This window comes from Pholcus phalangioides, unplaced genomic scaffold, assembly GCF_987345545.1.
Source record: "Pholcus phalangioides strain wild (caught in Gottingen) unplaced genomic scaffold, Ppha-v1.0 ptg000007l_1, whole genome shotgun sequence".
NCBI lineage: Eukaryota > Metazoa > Arthropoda > Arachnida > Araneae > Pholcidae > Pholcus > Pholcus phalangioides.
The window spans coordinates 31,953,930-31,967,983 of record NW_028301600.1 but is presented as its reverse complement, the minus strand read 5'-3'; the positions used below and the strand labels follow the sequence as shown (position 1 = coordinate 31,967,983).

General features: G+C 37.7%; 1 protein-coding gene across 2 annotated transcripts in view; it reads right to left on the bottom strand.

Annotated features, from left to right (window-relative positions):
- Positions 1 to 14,054, bottom strand: part of LOC149085187 (glycine dehydrogenase (decarboxylating), mitochondrial) — a 53,341-nt gene that overhangs the window by 35,530 nt on the left and 3,757 nt on the right. Inside the window, exons 3-6 of one of the 2 annotated variants that reach the window (XM_089233050.1) lie at positions 11,664 to 11,799; positions 6,849 to 7,013; positions 3,022 to 3,099; positions 978 to 1,125 (exon numbers count right to left, since the gene is read on the bottom strand). In XM_089233050.1, coding sequence (XP_089089176.1) covers positions 978 to 1,125; positions 3,022 to 3,099; positions 6,849 to 7,013; positions 11,664 to 11,799 — 527 coding nt within the window. Of the gene's footprint in view, positions 1 to 977; positions 1,126 to 3,017; positions 3,100 to 6,848; positions 7,014 to 11,663; positions 11,800 to 14,054 lie in introns of those variants that run through there. The other variant, XM_089233051.1, reaches the window with a different exon arrangement.

The following is a 14,054-nucleotide window of genomic DNA, read 5'->3' as shown; positions in this document are numbered from 1 at the left end:
GGTTTCTCTTCACACAAATGAGGATTTTCGGAACCCCAAAATCTCCAGTTTTGTTTTGTTTTTTTAAATTTTAAAAAATTTTAAAAAAAACTAAATTTTCGAAATTTCTGTACAACATTTTTACAGTAGTTTTGCTAATAAACGTACCGTTTACCGCATAATTCTATTGATCTTTGTTGTAGAGATATTTAATTTTGAAATAAGGGCTTATTCGCTGATCACCCTGTGCACATATTAGGATGGAGGTATGTTTTAAAAAATCTTACACTTGCCATATTATATACACAGGATACAAAAAGAAAAAGAAATGAGAATCTTATTGTGAAATAAGAAAAAAAAAAAAGCATCGCTAGGTCACGGGAATTTTTTTAAGACAGGACAAAAAAATAACTCAAAAACAGCCGATAGGTGGCACTGGTACGAGCGACTTCGGTGGAAATATGCAAATGAAACGGTCATAATAACTTGCGTTCCTAATCCACAATCAATTCGAGGTTGTAAACCGTGTATGTGGAAGTGCTACAATCTTCCGTTGCTGGATTTGTGACTCGCCTGAAATGTGTTATGCCCTGTGGTGGTAGTGGCGGTGATGTGGCACACATACTGATGTAATCAACGATTTGGAGGCATTCTGTTCGTTATTTGCGTATCTTTTCTTTGACTTTTGTACGTCAGCGCCACCTATCGGCTGTTTTTTTTTTTAGTTTTTTTCTTGTAAAAAAATTCCCCTGGCCTATATATAAGCGATGCTAGTCCTGCAATCCGTTTTTTATTTCGGTTATTTTTCCGGTTTTTATGAATTTTTAAAATTTCTACGGACTTTTTGCCCACCCTGTAGATAGAAAACCCGAAAAGATTTATTCTCATTAAATAATTCGATAATGTTTTCATGTTTGCATGTCTATGGTTAAATAACAGTAAATATAAATATAAAGGTATTACGTATATAAGCGTTTTTTAATATCACTTTTACTTACTCCTCCTTTGTGGCACTTTTCAACTAGATCAGTGAAGTTCATGACGTTACCTTCTGTGTCTGGATACTGGAAGAGTATTCCGGAATAATCTCTTTGTGTTAAATCTACTCCAGAGAAATCGGTAACAACTATCTTGACACCCATAGCACTATTTCAGACCGAAAAAAAAACAGAGAAAACGTCATTTGAGCGTAGAATTTCAGTAAAAATTGCTCGGATATTTATTTCAGAGTTTTAAAGAGAAAAACTAATCGTACGTTCTGGATACTGATCAAGAAGAATTGTTATTCAGAAGAATTTGTTTTCCTTCGACAATCGTTAGACAAAAAAAAATTTCTGCCCTGAAAATTCCAGATAACGTGAGATTGATGTCACGTAGTGGTTTGGTATGTAACCTAACATCAATGCCGATTTGTCAACGGGTATAAAGAAGGCGCATCTATTATTATATGAGTTAACTAGCTCTTACCCGCGGCTTCGCTCGCGTGGAAACAGTGCTCTCTCCAGTCGATGACGGCCATTTCCAGAGACTGCCCTTGAGATTTATTAATAGTCATGGCAAAGCACACCTTGAGAGGGAACAACTGTATTCTCTTGAATTCGAATGGATACTCCGTTGGGATTGATGGTGTATTCTTTTTGAATAAAAACCAACTCTCCCCGAGCACACCAAGTGATCACTATTGCTTTTACGATGTTTTTATGCAGAGTTTTTACTTTTTTTATATGAATAGATAATACTGACCGAAAATTTCATATTTATAGCTTCCAGCGGTTTTGGTTGAACGATGATTGCGCAATATAAATTTAGAAACCTCCCCATGTCCCCCATTCAGTTTGAATTTTGAAAAATCCATCGTTAGTGAGTTTTAACATTACAGAATAAAACTACTGTCTCCTCAGGAGAGGCAGGGCAACAACATTTTAATTAAAAGTTAAAGAACAGGGAGGGTCGCATAAAAATTGAGGTCTTTATTTTATGGCACACTACATTTTCACTCCCGGAACTGGTACAGAGTGACATCTAAATACATTTTGAGCATTTTTTAACTTATAACCGTACCTCTACGACAAACGGTTGATGCGATAAAGGCGGAATTAGTACTTACAGACCTCCCCCTCCCCCTCCCTGTATATCACTAGTTCACTACTATTTTGGGTGGTATCACTTGAGACGCGAATGCTAGTTTTATCCCCCTCTCAAATAAGAGTAAATCTTATTCTCCATTTCACTAATTTTTATGAATGTTACAAAATGTTTCATGCATTTCTCCAGTGATTTGTTTCAGAGGAAATCTGTGATAACAGGTTGATGTGCCATTAGTTTCATAGACTAAGCTTGCTTTTCCGTAGTATCCTAGCCATCTCTCAACTTGAGGGATCATATATAAATAATATTAATCATTACTGTTATAATAAATATCATAACACCGAAAAGGATTCAGTTTATGATCTAGGCACAATTAAGTTGAAAATGAAAGAAAACCCAAACTCAGTTTTTCCTCTGCTTACAGTAAATATCATACATATTATATATGTTTTCAGCTCACGATATATTTTACAAAATGTATATTTTTAAACACAAAATTACTTGCCATTAATACCATAAACTTTATTTACAGGTTTTTCTTTTTTTTAATGTGATTAATATTTCACTTTTACGTGGTTATCGGATCATCGATTCGTATTCTATATCCGTCAACTTGATTGATTGTAATTCTGAACTAAGGAAGACGTTCCATTCACCGATCAATCTCCGATTATAAAAATTCTCCCAAACTTATGAAAAATTATCTTATGAATTTTAATGCTATCATAAAGCAACTAATGAATAATGTAGAAGCGAAGAATTAATCAGCCATCAAATTCTATAGTTTAAGATGTCAGAATAAGCGATCACAATTTAATAACTTATAGGTTTATTTATAAATGATGCGGTTCAAAATTCAACATAAGTCACACTCTATATTTAACTGACTTATCTTTTCTATAATTAATTTTCATCGATGAAATTTTAACAAATAACGTAAATGGACTTACCTACCTTGCTCTGGTTTCAACAACTGCTATTGTTTGAGGATGAACCTTATCAGAACAGTAAAACTTCTTTCGCTTGTTCCACCTGTAATTTACAGAACGCGCAATATTTAGCCAGTGAAAAGCATACAAATAATTGGAAGGAATGAAACACACGGAACATATAATGATCTGTGTGTGTTTTAAATATGCTTTAACCCTTAGAGCGGCAATCCCGAGAGGTCTCGTCTAACTTGATATCTTTATTTCGGCAACCTCGGAAAGGGGCAACTCTCGGGTTCCTGAAACTCTCTCATTTCGGCAACCCCAAGACCGGATACCGTCGTAAGTTTTCTTCTCCTGACAACATGTTTTCCTTCCCCCGTCCTGTCAATCAACTATCGGTGGCCGGAATCAGCTTTTGCTCAAAGTCTGTAAGGCCGGCATCACAACTTAGCAGCATTATTTGAAAAATGCAGCCACTAAGCGTATCGGTTACATTCGAGAGAATGAGACCAATAGGCTTATTGGTTGTTTTTTTTTCAAGTTTTGTAAAGATATTTTATCACACTTTTATAGTGTAATCCCGGCCTAACAGAAGGGGAGAGAGTAAGGTTGTTTTCCCTTTCCCTTCGAGGTGGTATAGTATTCTTGCGTACAACATAAGTAACAGAAAACGATTAGTTTTTTTTTTATTCTCTTCTTTCTTTATTTATCATTATTATTATTATTTTCGTTTTTGAGAAAAGCATTTATCACTGCACGAGATAGGAAAAAAATATTCTTGTGCAAAATAGGTGGCTGTTTCGAGAAGGTTTAGTGATTTCTACTGCGACAGTTGTAATGTGGAAAATTTTAAAATTGTGTCCGTGTGGGTTTTTTTTTTAAATTTCAGTAAAGCATTATTTTATGCCTCAGCTATTTGTTTTTAGTCTTTTAATGTGTCGTATGCATAATTTGCAGCTTACACATTAAAAATCATCAGAATTTCTTAGGGCAGATTACAAGCCACTGCGTCTCATCTGCGCCTTTTTTTTCACTGACAAACTGAGATAGCAAATAGATATCGTAAACTGGGGTAACTTTGGGACTGACAATGTGAGCGTTCAACTTTGGGACAGCCGGATTACTTTCGAATTTCCAGCCAATTCCATGCGCTTTATCACTTGCGGCGAACCAATAAATGCATGGCATTTGGAAATTAGAAAGCCGAAAATAATCCGCTTATTAAAATTGCGAGCCCTTCAGCACAAAGTTACCCCAGATTACGATATTTTTAGTAAATATTAAATATATAAATATTTTCAAAACTATATCTGTAAAAAAAATTGTTTTTCAAAGATTTTATAAGTAGCATATACTGTATACAGGGGGATTCAGAAAAGATGGGAAAAACTTTAACAGGTGGTAGTATACACAAGAACAAACAATTTTCATCAAAGAATGCATGGTGTAAAATGAAAAGCAAACGTGCTACAGGGTGCAACATAGTAAAACCGAGTATACGAGGAGAAGACACAAGAATAACATATACGTTAAAAAAACAATTTTAATGAATAATTTACAATAATTGCTCAAAAGAGCGACCGCCAACGGTGTTTCAAGAAGAACAGCGACGAAGGAGGAATTGGCGAACGCTCTAGAATATTCCAGGCATATCGTGAACCTTCCCAGCAGCAGCCGAAAGTCTTGCGATTAGGTCCTCTTCACAGTCAAGAGGAGGCTCATACACCAGACTATCCCACAAAAAAGAAATCAAGACACGACAGATCGGGCGATCGTGGTGGCCATGCTACAGGACCACCTCGCCCGATCCATCGGTTTGGATAAACCACGTCCAGATAGTGCCGTACCTCTCGCCCGAAATCGGCTGAAGCTCCATCATGCTGTAACCACATACGCCACCGGAGGACAGGTGGAACATCGTGGCAGCACCTCTTGCAGGAACGTCCGGTATTTGCCTTCGTCAAGGCGTTCTGGCAGAAAATACGGTCCTAATAGGTGGTCGCCGATGATTCCTGCCCAAACATTGATGGAGTAGAGTCTTTGACGCGCGTGTAGATTTACAGACACCCAGACATGTTTATTGTGGGTATTAAATGCACCACTCGTGTGAAATTGCATTCAAAGGAGAAAAGAGATGCCGCAAAATCGGGGCGTGCTGCACTCTGCTGTAGGAGCCAGCGAGCGAAGTCTACGCGACGAGCATAATCTTCTTCATTCAATGCTTGGACACGTTGAAAACGCTATGGGAAAAACCTCTCATTCTTCAGCACCCGCCATGTCGTAGATTGTGGCACACCAAGGCTACGGCTCACAGCTCGTGTGCTCGTAGTTGGCTGATCTGCCACCATCTCCAAAATCTCGTCTTCCACACCTGCTGTTCTGGCAGCCCTCGTAGGACCTGCATCAGACCGGGCAGCAAGAAAGGATCAAGTTTCGCATAGCTACCGATGCAAGCGCGGAAATGTTTTCGGATTGGGCAACCGCCTGTAGGGAAAACTCTTACCGTACATTAGTGCTGCCTCTGTGGTACTTTCGTTTTCAGATCCGTAAATGAAATGCATGTGTGCTTTTTCAGTATAACTAAAGTGCACACATTATCCCGTACGTTACAACTGTTAGAACGGTTGCACGCTGGAATAACTTCACAGCTCTGTCGTCCGCACCTTTTATTCACTGTGACACAGACTTGCATACAGTTTTTTCTTCTTCCCCAGGTTACGTTTGCATGCATGTGGTGTTCTTTTTCTCCCGATAAAATTTCAACAGGAATGCCGTTTCAACGTTTGAGTAGCGGCCGTTTCGAAACACGCTAGCACGTTTGCGTTTCATGTTAGACCATGCATTCTTTGATGACAATTGTTTGTATTGGTGTGTACTATCACCTCTTAAAGTTTTTCGCTTCTTTTCTGAATCACTTGAGTAGAAAAATTGGTATTTTTTCCACAAAAATTATGACGATCATCCCTTTATACGTCACCACGGATTATACCAGTGTTTCCCAAAATGGGCAATATCGCCCCCTGGTGGGCGATGGAATGGTCCGGGGGAGGTAGAAGCTACGGATTTACCATAGGATCTTATGGGATCACTTGAGTCTGCGGGGGCGATGAGAGGAAAAATTTTTCTAATGAAGGGGCGATGGAACAAAATGTTTGGGAAAATCTGCGCAGGAAATTAGGGAAATCTCAGATATTTTTTCACCGCTAATTAATATTTCAAACCAAATTCAGGGGTGGGCAAAACTTTAGTCCGTAGAAACTTTAAAAATTCACAAAAACCGGAAAAATAACCGAAATAAAAAACGGTTTGCAGGGTTAGCATCGCTAGGTCACGGGAATTTTCTTAATACGGGGGCAAAACCTAAAAACAACAGTCGATAGGTGGCGCTGACGTACGCAATTCAAAGAACAGAAACGCAAATAACGAAAACAGAATGCCTCCAAATCATTTATTACAGCAGTATCTGTTCCACATGACCACCACCACACGGGATAACACATTGCAGGAGAGTCACAAATCCAGCAAAGGCAAAGTGCAGCAGCAGTGTAGTGGTGGTCATGTGGGACACATATTGCTGTAATAAACGATTTGGTGGCATTCTGTTCGTTATTTGCGTATCTTTTCTTTGACTTGTGTACGTCAGCGCCACCTATCGACTGTTTTTTTAGGTTTTCCCCTCCTGTATTAAAAAAATTCCCGTGACCTAGCGATGCTAATCCTATAAATCATTTTTTATTTCGGTTATTTTTCCGATTTTTATTAATTTTTAAAGTTTCTACGGACTTTTCCCACCTTGTATCATATCGTTTTATAATCACTTGAATTATGCCAATGCGTCTTTTGCGTTACCTGATACTCAGAGCCATAGCTTCTGCAGCAGCTGTTCCTTCATCAAGTAAACTGGCGTTGGCAATGTCCAGTCCTGTCAAATCGGTGATCATTGTTTGATAGTTCAGTAGACTTTCAAGACGGCCTTGTGAGATTTCAGCCTGATACGGTGTGTATTGAGTCGTCCTGTAAAGAAGGTAAATTTAGAAATGTTTCAAGGAGAAAAAAAACAGATTTTCTTCTCTTCAACACGAAAATGGCTAATATTGTCGTGTACTTGCCCATCATCATCAATGAAATTTTTTGTAATGTTTTATTTATAAAATAAATTCCAATTTTTAACAATAGTACTTTCTGTACCGTGTCATTAGAGAAAAGAAAATTTGTACTTAAATAGAATTTTTTTTTTATATCGCTAGTCTTATTTTCTAAGTCAGTCTAAGATTGATAATATCTCGAACTTTTTTTGATGCCACACATGTTTGATCACTTTTGTCGTACCACGGTCATTGTTTTGGAGCGTTTCGCCAAGTGGCCGTTGCGAACATAACGCCAAGCTCGCTCAGCGAAAAAAAAACCCTGTTATCATTAACGGAGCGGGGTTCGTTTTCGACCTCGCTCTCTGTCCCTGTGATAATCCCCTCTAGAGAAAAATATAAATTAATCACCCGCACACTAGTAACCGACACAGAAAACAAAATAATGTATTAATTACTCTAAATAACCGACGAAGGAGCTGCAGGACCTGCCTCGAGGAGGGAAGTCGACGAGAAGAGAAGGATGAAGATGGATAAAAACTGGGAAAAGAGAGTCAAGAATTGTGATGGAGTCGAATAGTGATTTGTAGCAACCGTTCATTTCCATAACCTTCAGCAGTATTAGCTGTAATTAGTTAATTTCATTTAAAGCAATAAATTTTCAAGTTTTGGCAAAATTTAGTGGTAGACCGTATTTAGGATAACAATTTTCTACATTCTCCTCGATGATGGAAGGGGAACCTAGATATGAAGGTACTTATATAATTTTATTTGAACACATGCGGATATTACTAATATCCATTACAACGGAATAATTTCATCAAGTCAGCCTGCGGACCACCTATGCCATCGTCGCGGACCATAGGTTGAGAAACGCTGATCTATAATACCAGAATTTCGTTTATTTCTCAAGCTAAGAGTATATACAGGGTGAACACTTGAGTCCTTTGGCTGCAAATTACTAGTGAACAGGGCCGGTCCTGCAAATTTTGCCACCTCAGGTGAATAATTTTTTGTCGCCTCTTGAATACGACTATCTGAAATGAGTTTTCTTTCTTCACGTCTATTATATCCTAATACAGTTAGTTCCCAAAGTGTGTGTCACGACCCACTGGGGTAAGGCAGAAACCACTGATAATTTAAAGCAGTGGGTTTCAAACTTTTGCCAACCGTATCTCCCTTGCCATGACAAAGTTTATCCGCGCCTCCCCAGAATAGTCTGGAGAATAAACACTCTTCAAAGCCCTAATTGGCAATTATCAATGTCAACAGCTCGGCACGATGTTCCTGACAAATTTTGGTGGCGCGCACTTTGAGAAGCACAAGTCTATTCCCATAGAGAAAAGGCAATGAATAACCATAAATTTAAAGTGTTCTTTGTCGGAGACAAACTTGGCACTAATAGTGTCGACGTTTCTGTCGATATTCTGAGCTGTCAAATTACAAAATTCGAATGAAAACAAGCAAAATATAATACAGGGTGGGCAAAAAATCCGTAGAAACTTTAAAAATTCATGAAAACAGGAAAAATAATCGAAATAAAAAACGGTTTTCAGGCTTAGAATGCTAGGTCACAGGAATTTTTTTAAGACTGGAAAAAAATAACTAAAAAACAGCTGATAGGTGGTGCTGACGTACACAAGTCAAAGAAAAGATACGCAAATAACGAACAGAATGCCTCCAAATCGTTTATTATTATATACATGACCACCACCACAGGAGATAACACATTGCAGGCGAGTCACAGTTTACACGGTTTACAACGGTGAACGGATTGTGGATTAGGAGCACAAGTTCTTATAACCGTTTCATTTGCATATTTCCACCAAAATCGCTCGTACTAGCGCCTCCTATCGGCTGGTTTTTGAGGTTTTTCCCTGTCAAAACAATTCCCGTGACCTAGCGATGCTAACCTTGCAAACCGCTTTTTATTTCAGTTATTTTTCCGGATTTTACGAATTTTTAAAGTTTCTACTCACTTTTTGCCCACCCTGTATGTATTATTTTCGAAAGCATCGTGAAGATCGCTGCAGAAAAATGGCATAAAGCTAGCAGTTTTTTATGGCACATTGTTTGCAAGAAGAGGAGTCACACACCTACGCGCCGCGTAGGTGTGTGACTCCTCTTCTTCGTCAGACGATTCTGATAGCATATTGAAGGAGAACAGATACAGGTATATACCAGTGGCTTTCAAACTTTCTTCACCCGTGACATCCTTGCCGTAGTCAAATTTCGTCCACGGCTCCCCAGAGCAACCTAACAAAGAACCACTTCAAACAAACGAATTGGCGCATATAAATATCGCAAGCTCACCGCGACGCCCCTAGGAGACGCGATGCCCGCTTTGGAGAACCACTGGTATACAAAAAAAAATCAGCAATCAAAACATTCCTGAGATGAAACAGCACCATCTATCTCTAGTTTGGTGTTGGTCGAAAAGGGCGTTTGTCGGAAGATGAACAAGGAACCAAAACTTGCTGTGGTATTTTCAAAAGGAAAGTCAACTGGAAAATTGTTGATAAAGAGTGAAAGGATCCTTTGCAAATAAGAGAAAGAACCAGCTTTTCAGAAACCAGCTTCTGTACAGTGCCGTCTTAACGCATGGGCTCACCCGGGCACGGCCCGGGGGGCCTCAAGAGAAGAGGGGCCTCACAAAAATGAGATCCGGTTTACATTTTCTAGGATTTACCAGGTAGAGCCTCCGAAACACCACTTGGCCCGGGGGCCCTTGATATTCTTGAGACGGCCCTGTCTGTAGAGACTTGAGCCTGAAGAACCAGATGCACCCAAGTTCCCATCACTTGGAAAAAAAGAGCCTTAAATACGGATAAACCGTTTTACCTGCATTTAGAGCTGTTTTTTTCCCCCCAACTTTCCTCCGTTTTTCAAATTCGGATATATCAGTGAATATTGCACTTGGAAACGCGAAATTTTATTTTAGTATGAATCAGGACAGGCAGGACAACTACATTTAATCGGGTTTTTAGGACCGAATAACCAAATAAAAAGTTAATTTTTTCTTCATTTTCATAACTATACAACCCCTTGCAATATAAATGACGTATCTGCTGTGGTCTACACGTTATTTGGAACCTTTTTTTTAATTGGAAGTATGCCTCTGAGATCAACGGTTCGCCAGTAATTTGCAGCCAAGGGACTTAAATAATCACCCTGTATACAATATTGAATATTCTCGCTCGGCCTAAGTATACGCGTGAGTGGACGAGACTGAGGTTTAATAACATAGAAACATTTTGGTTTGTGCTTTGCTTCAGAAATTAGCATTAGTATCCCACTAGTTTTGAACTGATAGAATGAGTTTCACTCTAACATCAATTTCATAATTATTATGAGATAAATTATGGCTTCACACTCAAGCTTATTATAATAGCAAGACGATAAATGATGGACATTCTACCTAGTGATAACCATTAAAATATATAACTTGAATAATTATTGTCTCTCGGAATATGATTGTGGATGCTAAATTGCTTTACTGAAGAAATAGGTATACGTATACCAATTACATCAATACTGTTTTAATGAAAATTCTACTTTACCGCACACCAACTCCGGTCATATATCGCCATACGGCAATTTCCAATCAGCGGAGCTGGGTGGGAAATGAAGGCACTATCTATCGGTGATCACCCCAGGCTTGGTAGATAAAGAACTTGTTTCTGACGTTCATGCCCGGATTAGAACCCGTAGACCTTGACGGTACCCTTCATAGTGGAAGACGAGCATCTTGCCACTGGGGCATTTAATGAAAATTCTGGTCATTATTGACCATAAACACGGCACGAAACGATGAACCTCTTCGCTAATTGTACGAAGTACAGATGATTGGATACCAAGCGAAGCTAATTGGAAAGAAAAGTCACATTCTCCTCTGCGGGTAATCGAACCACCAACCTCACACTTTCCGGGCGCGTGCTCTACCATTAAGCTACAGAGCGCAGACAGTAAAATTAGCGGAGAGATTCATCGTTTCGTTCTATGTCGCTATCTGGGGGCTAACTTCCTTACGAGCTGCTGCTGAGTTGGGAGGCTTATTACGCAGTCCCCTGTTCTTAGGAAAAAGGGTTCCTGTCTTCTGTAGCTCAATGGTGGAGCACGTACCTGCAAAGTGCGAGGTTGGTGGTTCGATTCCTCGCAGAGGAATGTGGCTTTTCTTTCCAATTATCTTCGCTTAGTATCCAATCACCTGTACTTCGCATAAACATGGCAATTACTGTGAAAAATATTTGCTAAGATGGTATATCACGATTATCTCTACATGCTTTTTGATAAAGAGCAATACGTATGCTGTTAAAATGTCGCTAATAGATAAAAAGCGAAGTGATAAAACTATCTTACAAGAAAAAGCTAAGATTTTTGTTCTTATCTTCGATTTCAAAATCGCAATATGCTGAGAGTTACGATTTTTCGCTAACTCAACACGTAGAATGATGATTACCGTATTGACAAATTATATAGGAATGGTTGCCTATGAAGATTTAAAATTATAACTGCATTCGGGTGTCACTGTGTAAATTCTAAAAGTTACAGCTGAATTAAAAATAATGATTAGCCTCACCAGCCTGGGTTTTCGAAAATGTTTCTCAAGATACAATGAGGCACCAAGCAGTTGTAATAACCCATTCCTAAATAAGACCTCCATATTTTGTTTTTTTGGGCAATGCTTCGTAAGTAATCGAGAAGTTCGTGTTCACCTGAAACATACAAAAAATAATGTCCATTAGCCATAGAAAAAAAATTACTTCCAAATAGGATTGAGCTGCAAATAAAGGAAAGGTATAATAATAAAGGTATAATAAAAAATATTACGTTTTTTTTCAATGGCGAATAGAATAACGATAAACAGCATGTACACTGTGTGTTTGTGCTTTCAAGGATGCTAATACATTCTTGTCCAATAAAGGACCACGTATAACGTTTTAGCTATAGATATATGTTTTATTCCTATTAGATAGACAGTTTTTACCTTAACATTGATTTACAAAATCGACCGTGAAGCTGATAGCAATGAAACGGATTTGTTTTCTTTGGGTTTCGTATAAGAAAATCGGTAACAGCTGAACCACGAGGGTGAATTCAGCCGAAAACGACCCAATCCTAAGCAGAAAGAAATGACGCGTAATCGATGTTCGCATTTTGTTTAATGCACATTGATTGTCCCATGATATACTTCTATTGGATATATTTGAAAGATTGAAAAAACATGTGCTATATAGAGTATGTCAAAAAAAAGTCTTTACTCGGGCATTTTTCTTCTCAACCATTGGCCAAAAAAACTTTCTATTGTAAAAAACATGTTTTAAATGAGTTAAATATTTATAGTATGGCACGTAAAGAAAGTCTAACTTTTAATATAATCTCTTAGCCTCCCATGTAAAACAAAGCAAGTTTCATTGCATTCGACATATATTGGCGAAAATATTTAATTTTAATCATTTGATCATTTTTGTCGCACCGCGGTCATTTTCTGCACACGAGGGATAATTAGACCGGGACCTACAATTTATTGCGATTCCGAACGGCAGCCTTTTTTTGTACTCACCAAGAGGTTGGTGCGTTAACCTGTTAGATGTGTGACACCCTGCGGTAGCAATCTTTTTCTGTGGTTATGTCACCGTTTCCGTTGTACTCCTGCGCCAGGAAAGTTTCTGACAAGAACGAATCGGGTATCGAACTCGCAGCACCTCTAAACATTCTTTGGTACTTTAGGCGAGTATCTTATCGACCTGGGTATCTATCGCGCCCTTTTTAAAGTTTAAGAGCAAATTCACGGATCGTTCACAAATTAAACAACGAATTCATTAAATTTGTAATTGAAAGTAATTAGACATCGATTTTAAACAGGTCTCTGATGCGAAAACACTGGGTGATTATGATTGATATTCGACTATTTTGAAGAAAAAAAATTATGAATAAAATTTAATAAGTTACTTGTTTGCAAACACGTAGTTAATTAATTTTATTTATTAAATTCACCATACGAAATATGTAGCAATATTATTGGAGAATTTTTCACTGAGCGATATTAAAAGAGAAAAAAAATAAACCTATTTCAATTTATATTTCTTGTACCGACCCCTCAAGAACAACTGAAAGGATGGCTCTCAAACACAAAAAAAAATTGAAAAATCAAAAACTTAAAAATTAAATGTCTCGCTTCATATTGTAGTATGGTGATGAAACTTGTTTTGTTTTTAATATTTATTGTAAGGACAATCTTTTTATATAAACATGGATATAAGGTTCTGTGGAAAATAAAAACAAAAGATTAAATTTTGTAATTAAAATAAAATTGATAAGTTTAAGCAAAAGGTCACCATAAAATGATTATTCACCTCATTTAAAACTGAGGTATATTAGATGAACCCCAGTTTAACTAGATATACCTCGGTTTAATAGATTTATTTTATTCAACAGTTGAGAAGAAAATTGCCTGGACAAGGACTTTCTAGGTACGTTGTATAGCGCTTTTCAACAATATCTCTTTATGTTCCAGTGTATATTTGAATATACAGTCGAATCCCGTTTTAACGAATACCGTTATAGCGAAAATCTCGTTTTAACGAACACTTTTCTAATCCCTCAAATAAGTTTACGTAGCAACAATGCTAGGTAATCTGGAATTCCTTTATAACGAAATTTCGTTTTAACGAAGTGATTCCTCCGATCTCTTGCCGTTCGTTATAACGGGATTCGACTATAAATAGGAAATACATGGTCAGAAACCCATTATTCTAATTCCTTTGGTATTTTATAAAGTAAATCTTTGATTAGTCATTGCACAGTACAAAATACGGCAATATAATGAGCAATACTTTTTTTTATTTAAAGAGAGTTGACACTTGTCGGTGTCATTTTTTTTTTTTTTTTGTAAGCTGCTTAAATTTCACATGTTCAGAGATTTATAGGATCGCTCCAAATTGTGGGAATTGGAATTCAAGGTAACAAC